General features: G+C 48.8%; 1 protein-coding gene across 1 annotated transcript in view; it reads right to left on the minus strand.

The window, feature by feature from the left end:
* Positions 1 to 12047, minus strand: part of Cyth1 (cytohesin 1) — a 95490-nt gene extending 83443 nt beyond the window's left edge. Inside the window, exon 1 of the mRNA XM_028892590.2 lies at positions 11932 to 12047. Within this exon, the coding sequence (XP_028748423.1) occupies positions 11932 to 11953 (22 nt within the window). The 5' untranslated portion in view covers positions 11954 to 12047. The remainder of the gene's footprint in view (positions 1 to 11931) is intronic.
* Positions 12048 to 21946: the final 9899 nt, after the last annotated feature.

The following is a 21946-nucleotide window of genomic DNA, read 5'->3' on the forward strand; positions in this document are numbered from 1 at the left end:
CCACAGCTGAGCCTATGGTGCCAGGTGACACCAGACTGATTTTGCAGAAGTCCCTCAAAGACAGTGTTTTTACTTCACAGTTCTGAACTTAAGCCCCAAAGTTCATTCTTAACCTGCAACGCTTGAGCTCTCTGGCCTATTGATGACCCTGACCAAAGCCTGCTTCTCCTCCAGAAGCTGCACAGTCAGAGCTCAGCTACACAGATTCTGGAGCTGTAACTACCTGGCTCTGTTCTGTTCCTCCACTGAATGTGTGCTTCCCACAGACAACCTTTGTCTTCCGCACACAAGGCTCTAGGTGCCCGTGAGGCAGTCAGCTCAACCTTGTAACTAAGTCCTGGCTGCCCAGCCACCAACCTCTAGTGTTTGGGCTCCAGGGAATCCAAGACCAGGTTGTATGACTCTGATGCCACTACAACAACTTGCTTGCCAGAGCCTCTGAGAGGTCATGGGCCAAATTAGTACTACCCAGGAGTCTTAGGAGACAGAAACTACCTTTACCTGTGACCCCACAAACACTTTAACCCTAAGAGTCACAAAAATTCAATATAAATAATTCAGTAACTGGCAATACAGGCCATGCTGAGACACAGAACTATCTATGCCCAGTTATGAGGGGAAGACAAAAAAAAGTTTTAAAAGTGGGTTTTCAAAAAAGCATATACAGCATAGAATAAACAAAATGTGTATAACGGGTGTGGGCAAGGAGAACAAGCCAAGGACAGTGCAAGTCCACTCGAAGAACAGCGTGGTCCTGGTGATGTCAGGAGAGAGAAAGAGGGGGGGAGCAGGAGAAGCATGGGGGAGAAAAACAGGACATAGGAGCAGGGAGGAGGAGGAAGGCCTTCATTGACAACAATCCTGCAATGCTCCATCCCTCAGTGGGGATTAAACCGCAAGTGCACGACGCCGACGCCAGCAGCTTTCCATGGTGAAGCAGTTCACAGGGTAACCCCATCAGGAATGCTCCCTCAACACGGAACAGGACGGGAACCAGGTGCCTGCAGGCCTCACAGCCTCGACCCTGTCACCCTCACAGCTCTCACACTCTCTCGAGAACATTCAGCTCACCCTGAGCCCACGCTATAAGCTTTCTGAAGGCAGGACCTAGTGCCCTAGCAGAGAGGGAGGTTAGTTCATCTAAGTTGACAGAAGGACAAATGGACAGACAGACGGAAAATAGTTTAGACCACGAGAGAGAGAGAGAGAGAGAGAGAGAGAGAGAGAGAGAGAGAGAGAGAGAGAGAGGTGAAGGAGACAGCTCTGTCGGTAAGTGCTTGTCTTGAAGCATAAGAGCCCGAGTTTGATCCCCAGGACCCACATAAGAATGCTAGAAATAGTGGTCTGTACTTGTGATCCCAGGGCTGGGAGACAGAGGCAGGGAATCCCTGGGACTCACTGGCCAGCCAGCCTAGCCAAAATGGTGAGCTCCAAGCCAACAAGAGACCCCCATCTCAAAGGAGGTGGATAGATGGCATTCCCAAGGATGATGATGGTAATGATGATGGTGGTGGTGGTGGTGGTGGTGGTGGTGGTGGTGGTGGTGGTGGTAAGATGATGATGATGATGATGATGATGATGTGATGTGATGATGTGATGTGTGTGTGTGTGTGTGTGTGTGTGTGGTGGGGGTTGTTCATGATGACTTCAGGCCTGAATACCCAGGATGGTAAATGAATAGTGACAAAGTGAAGGTGCTAATGGAGTATGAAGGGAACTTCAGAATGGAGAGGCCATGAGCTATCGCGATGATTTCAGATGACAAGGGAATCTGGTCAAGGCTGAAACCACCAGAATTTGCTAAAACTCAACATCCAACTTTCAGTCATTATGGTTGTTGATTATGTTTTGGAGACTCAGAACTCAAGAGAAAGTTACATGCTGAAGAGATTCCAAAAGCACATGCAGTCTGCAGCTGCCACACACAGGATACAGGAGGGAAAACGAAATCAGAGGCCACTCCTACTGGTCACTGCCCAGCACAAAGGAACACCGTGTAGCCCAAGATTAGCCTAGAATAACTACCGAAATGGGTATTTTTAATTCTATTATAGGCAGGGCTGTGGCTTGGTTAGTAGAGTGCTTGCCTAGTGTGCACAAATCCCTAGGTTCCATCCCAGCACCACACAAACCAGGTGGAGGGGTACACACCTGTCATCCTAGCACTCAGGAGGTAGAGGCTGAAGTTCAAGTTCACCTTTGGCTACATGGGGGTCCAATGCCACCTGGACTACAAATTAAAAGCAAAAAGCACTCTCCATTCTCCATCATCTCTAGCTACTGAGCATGCTCTTGGTGTGCCTTCTCCCACCCTCTTACTCTCTCCACTTACAGTCTAGTTGCTTGAAGCATGGCACGCCTGTACCTTCGGTCTCCTCTCTCACACCCATCAGCATGACTGTGCCTGAGGCGCCATGTTGGAGTCTTTGAGGTCAGCCCTGGGCATCGCCTCCCACTCACATACTCATAGTCTCAGTTTTCATTCAAATCCAGCTGTCTAAAGTTCCAAAGACTCCTGCAGGATGTCTACTGCTGCAGGAGGTTAAAATCCAGGGGTTCTCCAAGCAGTCACTCAAGGTTAGAAACTGGAGTACCTTTGGCTCTTCCTTCACATCTTTTCAACATTGTGCCCTCCCAAGCACTAGTAACCAAATTTTGTTCACTTCCTGTCCATCATTGTATTTATCCTCTCCTCTACTTCCTGCCCCAAGTTAGGCCCTCAGCACTTTATACATGGAAGGTTGTGCCCTCTGTACCAGACTAACTCATAGTTCTTTTAAAAATACACACACACAAGCCCGGGCGATGGTGGCGCACGCCTTTAATCCCAGCACTCGGGAGGCAGAGCCAGGCGGATCTCTGTGAGTTTGAGGCCAGCCTGGGCTACCAAGTGAGTTCGTTCCAGGAAAGGCGCAAAGCTACACAGAGAAACCCTGTCTTGAAAAACCAAAAAAAAGAAAAAAGAAAAAAAAAATACACACACACACACACACACACACACAGAGAGAGAGAGAGAGAGAGAGAGAGAGAGAGAGAGCGCTCCTGCTGCTTCTTAGCTGCTCAGACCTCCTCCCTCCAGCTTTTGCCAGGCACACACCACACCTGCAGCTCAGGTCTCCTGGCCTACCTCTCCCTGGGCCTGCAGTGTGTTTGCCACATTCATCTACTTAGATCACATGACCTTTCTAAGCAAGTCCAAGCAGTTTCTCTATGACAGTTCCCCTGCCCAGTGCAGTACCTGTCACATCCACTCTCACTTGCTCCTTCATGGCTTGCCTTCATGCCCATGTCCTTCTCGGAGGTCCAAAGCCCTGCTGACACCTAGGCTGTGTGGAGCAGAGCAGTGACTACTACTTGCTGACCAAATAAGCAGTGAAAACCAGCTACTGGAAACAGACCAGTGATGTCACCAGGAAAGGTTCTCACCAATGCACCCTTCACAGCAACAGCAGAAAGGACAACACAGACCTTCAAGACCACCCCTAATCAAAAACAGTGCACATGAGCACATGGCAGGCAGGAGGTGCTGCCCTGACCCATGCTGCAAGTCCAAGTCAACCACCGCAGGAACACTGGCATCACCCTCCCTGAACAATGACCTGGTAAAGCCCCGCTGCCCCCATCTGCTGGGGCAAAGAGAAGCAAAACACCGTTACAGGCAGTTTGAAAGGATGTGGGATTCACTTCTCGAACATTTCTAAATGCTTCTCCACCTCCTCCAGGCCTCTATTATTGCAACTGAAACTAAGCAACACTAATTAGACAGACAACCAAGCTGGGGCTGGGGATGCAGTGTGGACAGGTTCAGGCAAGAGCTTTCTTTGGGAAGCCCACTCCACAGGACTTTCATCTTGGGGCCTGGGTGTGGCAGGGAGCCTGGTCAAGGGCACAAAGGAGAGATCTACCACCAAGGATCTTCAGCTCAGGTTCTCCAACCTCTGAAGCTTGCTGGTCAGGGCTGCCCTGCCCTTAAGTGACCTCTAATCTGGTTCCACACCCTTGAAAAAAATAGGCCATCACCTGATTTGTACAGGAGAGTAATATCCTACTAGTCCTGGGGTGCTCCAAACAGGTAAGACTTTATCTGACAAAAGGGTCTCCTTTGACACATGGAACGTTCAGAAAGGAGAGAGTACCATGCCTACAAACCCACAGACAGAGCTGTCTGTCATCAAAAACCAGACTAACCATCCATTTAACTTGCAATGTTTCCTCTAGAGTCCTGGCTCTCAACCTTCCTAATGCTGCGGGCCCTTTAATACAGTTCCTCATGCTGTGGTGAGCCCTAACCAAGAAATTATTTTCATTGCTACTTCATAATTGTAATTTTTCTACTATTAAGAATCATATGGATTAGCCTATAGAAAAATGTCTACCGTAAATCAAACAGTGAAGGGGAAGATGAACAGGAATTGCACTTACACAACTTAAGTAAAACATAGCTCTCTGAACAGATAAAGATAGGTTTCTTCTGTATCTCAGAATCTAATCAATATTTATATGTATAATTCAGCTATTATTCAGCTTAAAAAGGCTTATTGGGAAATGTTACCATTTTTATTATTTTTTACAGAGAAAATATTTTCCAGTTTCAAATAACCCTGGACTTCTGAATTATAACCTCTTTTTATGTTCAAGCTATTTGTGTATTATTTCTCCTGGAGTTGTACATAAAATGTTTTTACATTTAAAAAAAAGAACAAATACTATAGAATTGTATTACATGAAATATATAGAATATACAAATTCATAGAGACAGAAAGATTAGACGTTATCTCAAAATGGAGAAGAAAGGAATATAGAGCAATGATTTCCTAAGTACAGAATCTCTGATCTGTGTGATGGAAAAGCCCTACAAATGGACAGTAGTATCAGGACATAATATCATGAGTGTAATAAATCAATACAATTAATGTAATTAATGAATATCATAAATACAGTTATTGAATGAAAAAAAGGAATGCAAGGCAAGTACTCTAGTACTGTGCTGCATCCCCACCCTCTTACAACTGATTATTGTACCTTACATTCCATAATTGATGATTGTACCTTATATTCTATAATTGATTATATAGTCTATAATTAATGATTGTACCTTATATTCTATAGCCGACTTGAGTCACTTACTAGGTCTCAAAATTTGTTGTAATTTGTTTGTAAATTCTTAGGGTTTCCCATGTGTACTATATTAACTGTAAATTAATTTAAAAAAAAAAAAAGAATCATAGCTGGGCGGTGGTGGCACACGCCTTTAATCCCAGCACTTGGGAGGCAGAGCCAGGTGGATCTCTGTTGAGTTTGAGGCTAGCCTGGTCTACTGAGTGAGTTCCAGGATAAGCTCCAAAGCTACACTGAGTTCTGAAAAAACCAAATCATTAAGTGTGTAACCAAATTTGAAAACACTGAAAGTAGTCAACTAGATCACAGAAGAACAAAGAAAAGTGGTCCTATATATGGTGGAACATGTCCAGGAGAATCAGAATTCCTGTCTGGGATGGAGAGTGAAAGCAAACCCCAAACTCTGAACATTAAGGCCAGAAGGGACTTGGTTCAAGCTCTTATTCCTCTGTGGTTGCTAGGCTGCCTATACGGGACCTTAGGCCCCATTGTCTTCTCTAGAGGCACAAAAAATATTTTAAAAGGTCGCTCTCTTCCAAATGCCACATGCTCCAGGTCCTATCCAGAACACTGTGCACCTCACTGTCTGCAGAGAGCAAAGGCAAGCCATGGGTCCCATCTCCACTCCCTCACTCCCAGGTCAACTTCCTAAGGTCCGTTTCTTTTCTCACGTGGGGACAAAAAACAAAGTCTGTCAGAAGCTGCTCCAAGTGAGGGTGGAGGGAATGCCTTCTTCCTAAGGACCAGCCATGGGAAGGTGCTCATCCTGCCAGGGTTCTGAGGCAAAATCATCACTACTGGGAGGTCACCCTAAACAGCCCTGTTACTACATCTAAGCCTATCCCAAGAGAAGCATGGGGTGATTCTACATCTCTCAAGATCTGGAGTTAGCTGAGATCCTGCCAAAATACACATTCAGAGGCTGTTACAACACACACACACACACACAGTCCCTGAGAGTTGCTAGAGGCCTGGCAGAAGCCCAGGCCCTGTGAACAATCCTGGACACAGGAAATCAGGTTACAAGGCTTGAGGTCAGAAGCCAGGAAGGAGACACAAAATCCCCAAGTCAGTCTTCCCTTGGGTAGGGTACCCCATGAATGTAAAAAAATTCTTGTTTTCAAACCTGAGAACTAGGAGTCAGGATATACACTGATGAGAAAGGTAGTGGGACCCTTAAAAGAAAAGAGCCAATTATTTGAGTGTTCAGAGAGACTAGGAGATCAACCAATGGTGAGAAATATGAATATCTTTCTTAAGGCGTCAGCATTTTAGAAAATGTGGTTAAGAGCACTACCTGCTCTTCCAGAGAATCTGAGTTTAAGTCTCAGCACCCACATGGTGGCTCACAGCCATCAGTAACTCTAGTTATATCAGGCACCATTTATGCACATGGTATGTGCAGGCAAAACACCCATTCACATAAAAATTAAAAAAAAAAAAAAAAAAGTGCCGGGTGGCAGTGGCACGCACCTTTTATCCCAGCATTCGGGAAGCAGAGGCAGGTGGATCTCCGTGAGTTCAAGGCCAGCCTGGTCTACAGAGCTAGTTCTAGGATAGCCAAGAAACTCTGGAAAAAAAACAAAAAAGAAAGGAGGGAGGGAGGGAAGGAAGGAAGGAAGATGATAAATCACTAATTCTTTTTTTCTCCTTTAAAGAAAATCAAGGTTGGGGATTTAGTGCTAAGGCCCTGGGTTCCATCCTCAGCTCCAAATAAATAAATAAATATTAATTAATAAAAATAAGAAAATCAGCTTTAAAATTATTCTTGAGACTGGAGAGATGTGTCAGTGGTTAGGAGCACTGTTGCTTTTGCAGAGGATCTGGGTTTGATTTCCAGAACTCACAGGGTGGCTCACAATCCTCTGTAACTTCATGGATCCCCATGGCTCACTGTACAGCATGGTCAGCTCTTCCTATATCTGGATATAAATTCTCCTTTCAGCTGTAGTACAACATGTGGATTTCTTGTTGTTGATAGTGATTATTTCTACTCTACAACTCTTTCCCTGAAGTACCTATCAGGGACCTGATACATACAATTAGGTTACAACTGCCCAGAGGCCCTGCTCCCACCAACAGACTTGCTACAAACTACACCCTCCCTGCCCGCCCTTCACGCCCATGCTTCTCCTGTGGCAAGGCTCCCACAGTAACCACAGTTCAGGACAGTTCTGTGTCCACACACCACAGGGTTCTTCTCCTGGGGCACCTCTGTGCTTTAGACGCCACACGTAACCATGCATAAAAACCAGGTCAGATCCTGGCAGTCTTCAGTGACCACGGCAACAGGAGATGGATGGACAGAAGGAACAGATGAGAGGTGATTCTGGAAGCCCTGGGTGCTGTATCTATTCTTATCTCCCCATCCTGGCCCTGAGTATGCTTTGTACACTGCCCTCATGAGCCAAGGCTAGAGACACCAAGAGAGCAGCTGCACTTCAGTGATCTCCACATGCTATGCAAAGCAACTATTTTCCTGTATGTCCTACCTCGCTGCTCACCCTATACCAAGAAACCGAAACCTAGATTGTCTCAACTCTTCTTAAATGCTGATAATCGAACTAAAAGTTGATTCTACTTTGCTTACACCGGATCCAGGAGCTCAACACGAAGCACGTCACAGGCACATCAGGAGCTACATGGGTACAGGATATCTGGTAGACTGCTTTTGCAAGAGATAACCTTTCAGTTCACTTGAAAGCTTTCCTGAACATAAAGATCAATTACCTGTTGACAGTTTGCCTAAGCAATCCCATCTGAAAGGAGCAGAAACAAGGTGTTCAATGTGTGTTTGCTATGATAAAGGGCAGATTCCAAGGGCTCTCCTTTTAAATTTTTATATGGGGAAGACAGGCATGATGGTGCGCATGCACCTTTAATCTCAGTGTTAGAGAGGTAGAGACAGGTAGATCTCTGTAGATTCAAGGCCAGCCACATGTACATAGTAAGTTCTAGGCTAACCAGGGCTAGTTGTACCCTGGCTCAAGAGGGAAAAAAATTATATGGCAGCTGGAGTTGTCTCCATGGTTAAGAGCTTTTGTAGAGAACCCAGGTTTGATTCCTAGCCCTCGCCCCCCCCTCCTCCGTATGGTGGCTCACAATCCTCTGTAACTCCAGTTCCAGGGATATGACCCCTCCTCCAAACTTTAAGGGCACCAGGAACATACATAGTGCACATATATACAGCAGACAAAAGAGTCATACACATAAAACAAAATTAAACTTATATGGACATGATGCTTAGCACAGAGGTTAAGCTGGGAATGGTGCACATCTGTAATCCAGCACTTGGGAGGTGAAGGCAGGAAGACCAGAGTTCAAGGTTATCCTGGGAGACATGTGAGTTTGTGACAAGCACAGCTTCCATGAGACCTTGTTTCAAAATTAAAAAAAAAAAAAAGTTAATAATAGAATCCAGGAATTAGCTCCAACCTGTGCAGCAAGGTGAAGATTTGCTCTAGGGAGGCCCTCACATGGCTGTGTGTTCACAGCCCTTAGCAGTACCACAGAGCCCTATCTGACTCTAGTCAGACCCAGTGTCCATGTCCTAGACAGGATGTACACAGAATCTAAGTTTACACTTTTTTTCTTCCTGAAAACACATAGTTGAAACTATAACCCAACAGTACTGTCTTGTGATGATAAGGTGCCATCGCAGATCTTTCTAGAGCCAGGAAGGTATAGCCTGCATAGGTGTAGCTATCAATTGATCTCTGCCTGGTAAATACTAAAGAGGCTGCAGTCAAGACAGGCCTCACTGTTTGCTTTTGAAAGTTCCTTTAACTGAACAGCAACCCTCTAAGATGTGTGCTCTGTCTTCAGCATACTACACATGAGCTATGCTCCAAAGGTCTCATTTTCAATACCAAACCAACAGCTCTGTAATCCAAATGCGTTTTCCTACAGAACGGTGGTAAAGGTCCAAAGGCAGACCGGAGCAAACACAGGGCAAATCTGGCTAAAACATTTGTGTGTAAAAATGTCAAAGCCACATGAAACAGTTAGTTATTATTTTACAAACCAAGTATTACAGCTTAAGAAGTTCATCTGGAAGAAAACAATGGAGGCTCTGAGCATGTTATGTGCTCCATGAATCCCCAGCACGCGTTTCCTCTTAACATGTGGAAACTGGTCCAAGTCAATTTTCTGCACAGCCTCTAAGGGGAACGGGTAGTTCTGATACTAAAGCAAACCAAGCTGGCAGGCTCAGCCAGACACAAAGACACACTGTAGCGCCAGCTACTCAGAAGGCTGAGGCAGAAGGATCCTTTAAACCTAGGAGTTTGAGGCCAGCTCAGACATCAGAGGGAGGTGCTCCTCCAAGTCAAAGAGGAAAGAGAAGAGCAAGAGAAGGAGGGAACCAGAGAAGACAAGGCCAGAGGAGGGGAGGGGAGGGAAAGAGAGAGGAGAAGGGAAAGAGAGGGGAGGGAGAGAGGAGGGGAGGAGGGAGGAGGGGAGGGAAGGAGGGAGGGAAAAGCAAGGGAGGCTAGTCTCAGACTCCCTCAGCCATGATCATTTTATACTATGTGATACTTGAGTTTCTTGTGCTTAGTCCCTCTAGTTCCTCCCAAATGAAAAGACGTAAAGGTGTCCAAAGGGACACCCTGTGCAGCTCTCCTAAAATGGCTTGCAAACATGCCCACATCTGGGATGCGGAGATGGCCTAGTGGGTCAAGGCACTTGGTGACAAGCCTGACGACCTGAGTGTGATCCCAGGACCAGCAGAGCAGAAGCTGAGAACCAACTCCTGTAAGATGCCCTCTGACCTCCATATGCATAAAATAAAATAAATCAATGTAATACAAAATTTAAAGATGGGAATGTCCTAACCCTCAAATCTTTAAAAAGTGCTTCCTCACATGGTAAAAGAAAGGATGAGTGGCTACAATGCTTATCCTGGTTATCCAGGTGGGTGTGACACAAAAGTGTCCTCGTGAAAGGGCAGCTGGTAGACAAAATGGAGAGATGCTACCCACTGGCCTAAGAGACAGAAGGGAGCCATGCACCAAGAGAAGCAAGCAGGCTCCAGAGCTTGAAAGGAATGAAGCTGCCTTTCCCCTGCTAGTCTCTGGAAGGAATATTGCCCTAATGAAATCTGGGTATCGGCCCAGTGAGACCTCCAGAACTCTATGGTAAATTTGGGTTTGAGCCCCTCCGTCCATGGCAGTAACAGGAACTAAAACAGTCTGCTCGCTCCCATTTCTCCCTTCCAAGTAGAAGTCAAGCCTGAGTCAAAGCAGGTGCTATTAAAACCAACCAGAACAGCAGCCTCTCGCCTCACCCAGCAGGCACTAACACCGGGGGAGGGCAGGAACAAAGCAAGGCAGAACACTGGGGCCCAGAGGCAACAAATGACAAGAGCCAGAGAGCAGTGGGTAAAGCTCGTGAAGGTTTCCAGCGAAGAAAAAACCAGAGGGTCCAAAGGGGATGAGCACTCGCTTGGGGGCTGCCAGCAGGGGCTGCTTTTCAATCACAGAGGAAGGGTACACATTCTTTTACCTGGAAGGCAGCAAAGGCTGGCCTGTATTCCACTGAACAGGCACACACCTCTAACATTCAGCCAACAGTGTTCACACATTCAAAGCTCAGGGTCAAGCTGTCAGCCATAACCCTCCCGGCTTCACCAGGTCAGAGTTCTCTACAGCGTACCTGCAAAGACCTAACGTGCTTCACTTTTGGCATGTTAATCCCCCCATGGCAGAGTGTAAGGAAGTTTGGCTCCATTAAGCACGTTAAGTTCCCCATCTGTACTTCCCTGCCAAACCAGAAAAGTTCGTCACTTGCTCTACCTGCCATTCTTTCTTCCATTCCTCCTGGACACAACGCTAACACCACGGAAAGCATTTCAAATAACCTTCTACAGATCCCGAGACTGCAGACCCTCTGAGGGACCAGAGCCCTGGCTGACCACCAGCGGGGTTAGCCGGAAGAATCTGAATTGCTTCTGTCCTGATGAACTGGTGTCATTACCCTCCGTCTACCTGCAGGCAAAAGCTCAAACTTGATCTCCTTGCCAAGTGTGGTCAGGCCCTGACTGACAGACGTGGGGACCGGGAGCTAATTCACAATGCGACAGCGGCACGAACCTGGCCGAGGTCCCCGTCTCAGAGGCCCTGGTCAGGCCACTTGTGTTCATCTCGGAACAAAGAGCTGGATGGGGCACATAACTTCTAACACTCCGGAGAGCCGGAAACTACTAGGGAACGCAGGCCAGGCGTGCGGCTCTCGCAGCCAGTCGCAGCGCCAGCCAAGCGGGTGACAAGCAGCAGACGACTCGCCTGGAGACTCCGACCCGAAGCCACCGGGCCCTGGCGACCCCCGACGCTCCGGGGCTGCTCGGCATCCTGATGACCCTGGCGACCCTCAGCGCCCAGGTTACCCCGGCCCCGGAGACCCTCTAACCCCGGTGACTTCCCTCCTGGGGCCCCTCAGACTCGGAAACCTTCAGCCACAGCGACCCTCAGACCCGAGGAACCCTGGTCCCAGAGACCGTCAGACCGGGTGGAACACCCCCGCTCCGGGCGCCCTCAGCCTCGGGGGACCCCTGCCCCGGACTCTCCAGGCCTGGGTGACCCTCAGCCCCGGGTGACACTCAATTCCTGGCGACCCTCGGGCCTGGGTGACACAGTTCCTGGCGACTCTAAGGTCCGGGTGACCCTCAGCCCCGGCGACCCTCAAGCCCGCGAGCGCTTGGCCAGTCACCCCGGGCCCTCGCACTACGGCCACCCAGAGCTCGGCGCCCCGCGCGGGGTCCCGGGGACGCCGGCGGAAGCGCACAGAGGAACGGCGGACTGGCCGGGCTCCACTCACCATAGCTGTCGTCGTCCTCCATGGCGCCGGCGACCGGCTCCGGCCCCCGACCGCCACCGACCTCCCGCAGCCTCAGTCCTGCCAGGCACCAGCTCGCCCCTCAGGCCAGCTCCGAGAACCGGAGCCCCGCCCCCCGCGCCGCGCCCGCACTGCCCAGCACGCGCCTGCGCACGCGCCACCAGAGGCCCCGCCCCCGGCACAAGGTCCCGCCCCCACCGAAAGCGCGCGTGCGTGAACGCTCCCCACTCCTCGCCGGCTCCAACCAAGTGTTTACGGACGCCTCTTTGGCTTGCGTTTACGCACGCGCGGCACCGTAGGCTCAGCCTATATGGGACCCCGCCCTAAACCACGCCTTCGCTTTTAAGCACCGCCCCTTACCCTCCGTGGGGCGGAGCAGAGTTTCGGGTTTCGAGTTTCACAAGAGTGCGTAGGCCGCGGGCGTGGCTTACTGGCCAGGCGGGCAGTTCAGCCAGCAGGCTGATTACAGAGACCCAAGGTCATGGGTGCCACCGAAGGGTAGGTGGCCCAAGCTGAATCCACCTTGGACAACAGTTTGCCGAGGAGGAAGTTACCTAAATTCATCTGAGTTCGCTTCCTACCTGGGTCCAGTTTCACAGGAGGACATGTCGTCTTCAGGCTTTGCTACCTAAGTAGCCTCAATTCTCAGGCTCTGCTGCTTTCTTTGGCTTGCCTTGTCCTGGGAGGAACAGTTGGTCCGCCTTTGCAGTGCTGGCCAGGGGCTTGTTCTTGTGGAGGTTAAAACATTTATTCCCCAGGAAGTCTCTGCAGAATTAATCAGTGGAAGCACCAACTAATGATCTGGAAAGGCCCTTAGGGAATACCCTGTCCTGTGTGTGAACTCCAGACAAGTGACACTTAGAGCCAGGGCTGCAGCGCAGTGACAGTGCACTTGCCTAGCATGTGAGAAGCCCTAAGTTGCATCCCAGAGACTAGAGAAAGAGAAAACCGATTCCCAAAGAGTCACATACATAGGCTGGGGCATCACCCAAAGACAGGTCCCTGTCCAAGAGGTCCACCACCACTACACCATGCAAACACTTCCTACTCCATTCCTATTTGGCCCTTTAAAATAATTCCAGAAAGGCCTAGGGTAGTGGTGCCTGCCTGTTGCATGCCTGTTAGTCCAGCCTCCCTGGAACCTGAAGTAGAAGGACAACATAATGAGACTCTGTCTCAAAAACCAAACCAGGGTGGTGGTGGCACACACCTTTAATCCCAGCACTCGGGAAGCAAAGCCAGGAGGATCTCTGTGAGTTTGAAGCCAGTCTGGTCTACATAGTGATTTCCAGGATAGCCAAGGCTGTCTCAAAAAAAAAAAAAAAAAAAATTACCTGTCTCACCTAATTGACATGTCTCCCTACATATCCTTAGCCATAGGAGCTCTCTCCTGGAAATGGCACTCTTTTAAAAAACATTTTTTGAGATTATAATATTATTACATCATTTCCCCCTTTCCTTTCTTCCCTCCAAACTCACCCATGTGTTTCCCCCTCTTTTTGTTGTTACTATGTGTATGCGTATTCCTGTTCCTAAATATATAAATACAACCTGATCAGTCTGTATGCTGTTCCTTGTATTTTCAGAGTCGGCTGTTTGGTATTGGATGACCATTAGCTGGTGTGCTCATCCCCTGGGAAGGCTGCGTCTCCCTCTCTCAGCAGGCCTTAGTTTCCTGCACGTCTTTGAGTAGGGTTGACCTGTCCCTTCCCATATTTGCGTGTCTATTGGTGCCATCTTTGATTGGGTCATGTTTAGACAATCCTTCTGGGGAGACTTCATGGATTTAATTCTGAACTTTCTAGAAGACAGTCTTACAGCAAATGTCCCAATCCTCTGGCTCATACAGTCTTCCCACCTGCTCTTCCCTGGGCCCTTGGTGTAGGGTGTGTTTTGTAGATCTATCAGCTGGGACTGGACCCCACAATTCTGCATTTTGATTAGTTGTGGTTTTCTATAATGGTCTCCATCTGTTGCCAAAAAAAAATTCCTTAATTACAAGTGAGAATTACACTTATCTGTGGATATAAGGACAAATAAAATTTAGAATATTAGTGAGGGATTATTCTGGTTTAGTAAAGTGGCAGTGGTAGGTTCTCCTATAAGACGGATGACTTCACAAGCACTGGGTAATTGGCTTGGCTTCTAGTACTGGACATGATTCCCCTCTTGTTGAGTGGGTTTCAAGTCTAAAGAGCTGGTGGTTACCACCAACATATACATGCCACTGCTGCACCCTTAGGTTATCTACCATGCTGGCATTGCTGTGGTTCACAGGTGTCATAGGTAGATAGGTGTTATAGAATATTAGTTGAAGATGTGTTACATTTGTTTATGCGGTGGAACATTTGTTTAATGATGCAAAGATGTGTTTGTTTCATTCTTTTTTTTTTTAACACCAAACTTCTTTGAAAGCCGACATCTTCTTTTATTTATTTATTTATTTATTCATTCATTCATTCATTCATTCATTTATTTATTTATTATGTATACAGTGTTCTGGCTGCGTGTTTGCCTGCAGGCCAGAAGAGGGCACCACATCTCATTACGGATGGTTGTGAGCCACCATGTGGTTGCTGGGAATTGAACTCAGGACCTCTGGAAGAGCAGCCAGTGCTCTTAACCACTGAGCCATCTCTCCAGCCCGTGTTTCATTCTTTTATGTTGCATTTGTTTAATTCGGTGAGGCTGTGTTACTTTGTCTATCTAAAACACCTGATTGTCTAATAAAGAACTGAACGGCCAATAGCTAGGCAGGAGAAAGAATAAGCAGGGATGGCAGGCAGAGAGAATAAAAACGGGGAGAAATCTGGGAAGAGAAGATTGAGGATTGAGAGAAAGAGAAGAGAAAAACAGAGGCCCGTCACCCAGCTACACAGCGAGCCATAGAGTAAGAAGTAAAGGAAAGATATACAGAAATAGAGAAAGGTAAAAGCCCAGAGCAATAGGTAGTTGGGATAATTTAAAGTTAAGAAAAGCTGGCTAGAAACAAGCCAAGCTAAGGCCAGGCACTTATGATTAATAGTAAGACTCTGTGTGTGTGTGTGTGTGTGTGTGTGTGTGTGTGTGTGTGTGTGCTTATCTGGGAGCTGGGTGGCGGGCCCCCAAAAGAGTAACCAACAACAATAGGTAGGACTGTTGGTTGTTCCTCCTTTGGAAGCTTGCCAGGTCCTTTCTGGTACCATGCAGCTAGTCCTCAGGAGGCTTTGAGGTCAGTTCCAGCTCTTGGGCCTCTGGACCATGTGTCTGAAGTACTCGTTTCTTCAGCAATTGTGACTTACAACCTTGTAGGGAGGGCTGTAACTAAGGGCACTAGTCTATGTTTCCGGAGTCTCTTGGACAACCAACCTTGACAAACAACTAAGCTTCTCATGCCTGGTATTGGGTTTTTGTTAGTCTACAGCTCTTGGGGAGAGAACTGTCAGCCCAGATGGGAAAAATCCTTTGAACTATTTACACATTGATTATATGTATCATAAGCATGTTTAGGGAGTTAATAGTAGCAGTAGTCCTGATTTTTTTTTTTCAGATTTATTTATTATGTATACAGTGTTCTGCCTGCATGTATGCCTGCCACCAGAAGAGGGCGCCTACATGCCTGCCCACCAGAAGAGGGCGCCAGATCTCATTACAGATGGTTATAAGCCACCATGTGGTTGCTGGGAATTGAACTCAGGACCTTTGGAAGAACAGACAGTGCTCTTAACCTCTGAGCCATCTCTCCAGCCCCAGTAGTCCTGACTTTTACAGACATCCTTACCTCCTTTTACCTCCCTTCTTCCATCCTGTAACTATTGCACTTCCCATCCCGAATTAGAACCCCCTTTTTCCATCTCCCCTTCATGTCACCCTGCTTTCCCCTTCTCTACTGCTCCTTTCCTGCCCGTCCCACAATCACCCCTTTTTACTTTACTGGTTTCTGCAGTTACCCCAGGTTATACACTCACACCTGAAGATTTTAAGCTACCAACTGCTAAGTTTTTTAAGAGAGTGCCTCTTACCATCTACGCCAGCCTTCCATTATAATTTCAAAAATTAGAGTTGGGAAATAATTTTTTTTTAGCAACAATAACCCAAAATATCCTCGTGGAAAAGCACCCTCAGAGACAATCAACAGGGGACAGACTGAATGTGTTGTGGTTGCTTTGTATACAGAGTACTGGAAGGCGTCGGAAATACTGAGGCCGAGCCAGGGAGATGGCTCAGTGGGTAAAGGTGCCAATTCTGCCCACTAAGTTCTGTCCCAGGCCCAGAGGATGGAAGGAAAGACCAACTCCCAGGAGTTGTCCTCTGACCGCCACATGAACACTTGTGGCAACCACCCTGATATAGATAAAAGTTTCAGTGTTTTGTTGTTGCTGCTGGTGTGTGTGTGTGTGTGTGTGTGTGTGTGTGTGTGTGTGTGTGTGTTCGCGCGCGCACGTGTGTTTGGCAGAGAAGAGGGCTGGAGAAATGGCTTGGCTGCCAAGAGCACTTGCTGCTCTTGCAGAGAACCCGGTTCAGTTCTCCCTCTTTTGGCTCCTCTGATACCTGTATGCACATGGTACACAGACATACACTTAGACAGACAGACAGACACACACACACACACAGACACACACACAGACACACACAGACACACACACACGCACATTAAACAAACTTTTTTTTTTTTTTTTTTTTTTTTGGTTTTTCGAGACAGGGTTTCTCTGTGTAGTTTTGGTGCCTGTCCTGGAACTCACTCTGTAGACCAGGCTGGCCTCGAACTCACAGAGATCCGCCTGGCTCTGCCTCCCGAGTGCTGGGATTAAAGGCGTGCGCCATTGCCGCCTGGCCAAACTTTTTTTTTTTTTAAAGAGTAAGTGTATTAAATGGCTTTACTGTGTTTATATTTTTTGAAAAAAAAAATAGATTGAGACAGATTTCTGTGTTTACTGATACAAGACGATTTCTAAGATGTAGGAAATGGGAGAAAACAAAAACAGAATAGCATGCAGACATTGTCATCAAAACACACAAGTAAAATCCAGTCATCCTACAAAGGTTCCTTCTAGGCTCATGATGGGGACACAGCTGGGCATGAGCAGATTTCCTGGTGTGCCCTGCCCTGCGAGTTCGCTAACAGAGCCTTTCTGCATGGTCATGGCTTGGGTTGTGTTCCACAAGAGACATGGTGACGCTCCACCCCCACTGCCTGCAAACACAACCATCGTTGGAAACTACGTCCTTACAGTGCAATCAAGAGAAGGGCGTCAGAGTGGACTCTGGTCCTGTGGTACTGTGTCCTTCTAAGAGGGTGATCTGAACAGAGGCAGCCAAGAGGAGGCATGTGAGGAGGCTGGAGCGACGCCAGCCCAGATCACCTGAAACAGCTGAAAGGCGGGAAGGATCCTCGCCCAGCGCCTCTGGAGAGAACACAGCCCTGCAGGCCCACGCCTGCCTCCAGAACCTGAAACACATTCCTATTGTAAGCCAGCCAGCGTCGGGCATGCTCCCCATGTGTTGCTGAGGTTTTAAGACTTATCTGGGGGCTGGAAAGATGATGGGTCAGTGGTTAAGAGCACTTGCTGCTCTTCCATCCAGGGGAACCAAGTTCCCCAGCAGCCACATCAGGCCGCTCTTGACTGCCCGTAATTCTAATTCCAGGGATTCTGACACAGGCTCCTGCACACACGTGGCACACATAAACCCATGCAGGCATGCACATACACACACATAAGTGAATAAACAAATACACGTTTTTAAATGTTTAATTATGTGCATGTGGAGGTATGAGCATGTAAGTATAGATGCCAGTGGAGGCCAAAGGAAGCCAGATGGCTATGTTCACGCAAGGGTGACCAACCATTGCCTACTGGGCAGCAGCCCAAGGTGGACTGACAGAGTATTGGGAGAGGGATGACAAGGCCTGAGGAATACATCATAACACCTGTCTCGTGATCTAACGAACAAGCGCTATGCCTGACCCTGTCTGGAGTCCTCCATGCTCCCTGAGGAAGGAAGTGAGTGAACTGAAGCAGAGGCCAGCCTTTGGCCTCCCCCCAGGTGGAATGTGTGGTCAGACTTTTGACTCAGGACTGCAGGCCCCAGAACTTAGGCGGGAGCCATCGTGGCCTGTACTTGCTGGCTCTGGGCTTTGGAGAGCCTGGAGGCGCCGAAGAAGAGGATGCTTATGCATGAAAAGGCTGCACAGGCATTGTCTTGCTTTGAAAATCCCCAGATTTTGTTTTGCTAAAGCGTGCAGTTTCTTCTGTGTGTGAATGGCACTTGAAACGTGTTTGTAATGGAACTTGACTGTATCCAGCTGTCACCAACTGTTCCTGTGCCACCCAGAAGGCAGCTGGCCACGCGCCACATTGGGGCGTTCACTCCAAAAAGAGGAATTACTGCTCTGGTTCCAGCTTGACTTCACCAAAATGCTTTCAAGTATGAAAAAGACGAAGGGGCGGGGTGGGGCCCTCAGAAGGCACAGGAAAGCCAAATGGGTAAGGAGGCTTCAGAGGCCTGGCTCTGTGTGTGTCGGTGCTGGGGAGGGGCTGGCTAAGTCATGGTCACGCTTCCTCCACACGCCTCTCTAGTTCACCCATTCAACAAATGTTACCATCAGACAATGACCCTGGTCCCTGACAACGGGACCTATTTAACTATAACAATGTATGACAGAAATGTCAGAATAGGGGCTAGAGAGATGGCTCAGCAGTTAAGATCACCGGCTGCTCTTCCAGTGGACCCAGATTCAATTCCCAGCACCCACACGGCAGCTCAATCCTGTCTGTAATTCCAGTTCCAGGGGATCCCATACCCTCACAGAGACATACATGCAGGCAAAACACCAATGTCTGTTAAAAAAAAAAAAAAAAAAAAAAAAGAAAAAAAACATAAATAAATAATTTTTTAAAAAAGTCAGAAAATACGTCAAGGTGTGGGGAAAATACACTTACAGGGGTTGGTTGCTTCTAATATCACAAGAACAGAAGGATCACAGGCAGGGGGGAGATGGCTCTGAGCTCCATCCCTGGAACCAGCACAGTAGAAGAAAACTGGCCCCCATACACTGCCCTCTAACCTTTATGTGTGTACCCTAGCACGTGCCTGCACCCCACAAAATAAATACATATAACTCAAAAATAAAAACCAAATCCTGTAAGGTCTATTTTAAGAATGTCCACTCTGAGCATGGGGTGGGTGATGATGGTTTAGATTTGACGACACAGTCACAGGGACTAGAGGGAAGGCTCAGCAGCTAAGAGCACTGGCTGCTCCTGCAGAGGACCTGGGTTTAATCCCCAGCACCCACATGGAGGCTCACAACTGCCTGTAACTCCAGTTCCAGGGGATCTGACACCCTCTTCCGGCCTCTGAGTTCCAAGCTAGCCAGGACTACATAGCAAGACCCTGTCTCAAATAAATAAAATTTGTAAGAGTCGCACACATTTCGGAGCAGGTGTTTGTTATGTACCTAGACGCTGTCAGAAGACACCCAAGCACAGTAAGAAGCCGCTCTGTCCCCACAGCCTGGCTGCGCTGCTCACTGACGCTTCTGTTGACAGCAGAGGCCATCCTCCTAAAGGAAGGAGAACAAGCAGATGAGAGCCAGGGTGACAATGACACCGGGGTGGCTCCACCCCTGCGCTTTGGAGGAGCAACACAGAGCTGACACAGTGGCAAGGCTGACTCCTGTAAGACCCTGTCACACCCTGGTCCAGATTCCTGTCCTCCTTCAGATAGCAAGTCATGATTGGAAACCTCGGTCCAGCCGGGCAGTGCTGGCACACACCTTTAATCCCAGCTCGTGGGAGGCAGAAGCAGGCAGAAGATCTGGGTCTGAGGCTAGCCTGGTCAAAGAGTGAGTTCCAAGGCTATATAGTGAAACTCTGTCTCAAAAAAAACAAAAGAAAAAGAAAAAACCTCAGTCCAGACTGACCTCAACTGTGGCAAAGCTGGATCCAGGCGAAGCAGCTGTCCTTGAGGAAGCCTTGGGCCTAAGCAACAGTCTCCAGTTGGCCAACTGGCAAGGGGCTGGTCCCTGACACCCGGTAGAGGTGGACCTGAGACAGGCGCTCCAAGGTCACGGGGCCTTAGGGATGTCTTTGCTGAGAGCAAGGGTACATCACCTGACTCTATCCTCTCACGGGAGCTTGTCTGTCCCACCATCCATCCAGTCAAGGTTTCCTGTTTTAGGAGACAGTGAAACTGGAGAACTCGGTGGGAGACCAAGTCCAGGAGAATGACAGCGTCCCAGGCTTAGTCCGGTGGAAGGAGGGCATTTCAAGACAGTAGGCAGTTAGATCTGGTGTTCAGGAGCAGACAGGGGAAGAACTCCTGGCTGAAGTCAGGGGCTGTGGCCAACTACAGGAGTGAGCACAGATCAAAGGGCAGACTACAACCTGCCAGCAGGGCCGTCCCAGAGGGCCACTTGAGCTGTGTGAATCCATACTTGAGTGTCCACTGGCTCACCCTGCATGGTGCATGAGATGAATGGGGGAGGGGAGTGACAGGCGGTCCTCAGAAGTGTGGGGGGGGACGGGACAGGATGCACATCACACATGGGAGTTGAATGGGGCCACGGATGGAGCAAAGAGAGAGCAAGAGGCTGAAGCATACTAGAGGAAAGCATGACATCGCAAGACAGGAGGCTTCCGAGCACAGTGGAGAGGGAGACACAGAAGGCAGCAAGGTCCACCCCCGGAAGGGAAAACCAAGTGGGAGCCCAGGCCACCCCAGAGAGGCGCCTCTTCCTGTGGCTGCAGGCCACAGAGGCTAGAGGACAATGGTGTCCATAGCTTATTTCAGGCATGCAATGGTTAATATTGCCAGCTTGACAGGATCTAAAATCACCTAGGAGGCACATCTCTGGGCAGGCCAGTGATGAAACTTCTAGACTGGGTTCACTGAAGTGGGAAGATACACTCTAGCTGGGGGTGGCTGAGGACGGACTGTATCAAAGGCAGGCAGTTAGGCAGCAGCGTTCATCTCTGCTTCCTGAGAGCGGATACAGTGTAACAGCTGTCTCCCGCTCCCGCGCCTGACTCTCCCATCAGGAAGGACTGTAGGCTCAAACCGAGCCAGAGCAAACCCTTTCTTAAACTTTCGCGGTGCTCTGTCAGAAGAAAAGTAAGGAACACTACGCGTGTGGGTCTCTGTGCTTAGCTCGGGGCTGGGAGCCTTCTTGGCCTCCCACAGGCCATCTTCCTGTGTCCTCTGTACTCCACCCCTTTCCAGGTGCAGAAGCTGTCAGCTCAGGTGTCGAAGAGGCCAGTCAGACCAGGTTGGCCAGTACCGCCTGCCTGGGTCATGTTTGTCACTGCCTGGAGTTAGTTGTGTCAGGAGCCCAGGCTGACCCATCAACACCCTCACTGCCCTCCTCCAGGCACTTCCTCCACACCTTCCTCCAGCCGTGGGGTCCTTTGTGCCCACAGCACTCATCCTACCCTGGAACTGTCAGCTCTGCCTGCGGGATGCTCTGCTGCCAGCAAGCCATCCGCTTGGCTTCACACTCATACCAGAGCCAGCTAGGGGTTGGGGAAGTGGCACTAAGAGGGTGATCTTAGCACCCCGTCACCACTGTGCCCAGAACAGTCACTGCGCCCTCCTCAGGTTTGTGGCCAGCAGTGGCCTCACCTCACCTGCATGCTTGCTTTTCTGTTCCCATCTTGACATGCCTGGATAAACACGTGAGAACACTAAGCCAAACTCCCTGTGTCTGCTAGATTGGAAGCTTCCAGAAGTCCCTAAAGGAGGAGGCGTAGAGGTGCCAAGTCGACACGGAACTGCTGAGTGGCACTTGGAGCAAAATCCACTAAATTGGAAGCTGCTTCTGCCCCGGCAACTGTCCAGACCTGAAGGTGGCTCTTCTAATTGGAACCCTCCTGCTCACAGGCACCCTCAGAGGGACCTATCTGATCCCAGCTTTTAGGACAGGTGCTCTGCTGAGAAAAACCAGAGGCTGGGATAGACATGGAGAACCCAGCAATTTCCATACACACCTAATGGAGTCCTCTGTCCATGGAAGGAACCC

This window comes from Peromyscus leucopus, chromosome 8b, assembly GCF_004664715.2.
Source record: "Peromyscus leucopus breed LL Stock chromosome 8b, UCI_PerLeu_2.1, whole genome shotgun sequence".
Taxonomy (NCBI): Eukaryota; Metazoa; Chordata; class Mammalia; order Rodentia; family Cricetidae; genus Peromyscus; species Peromyscus leucopus.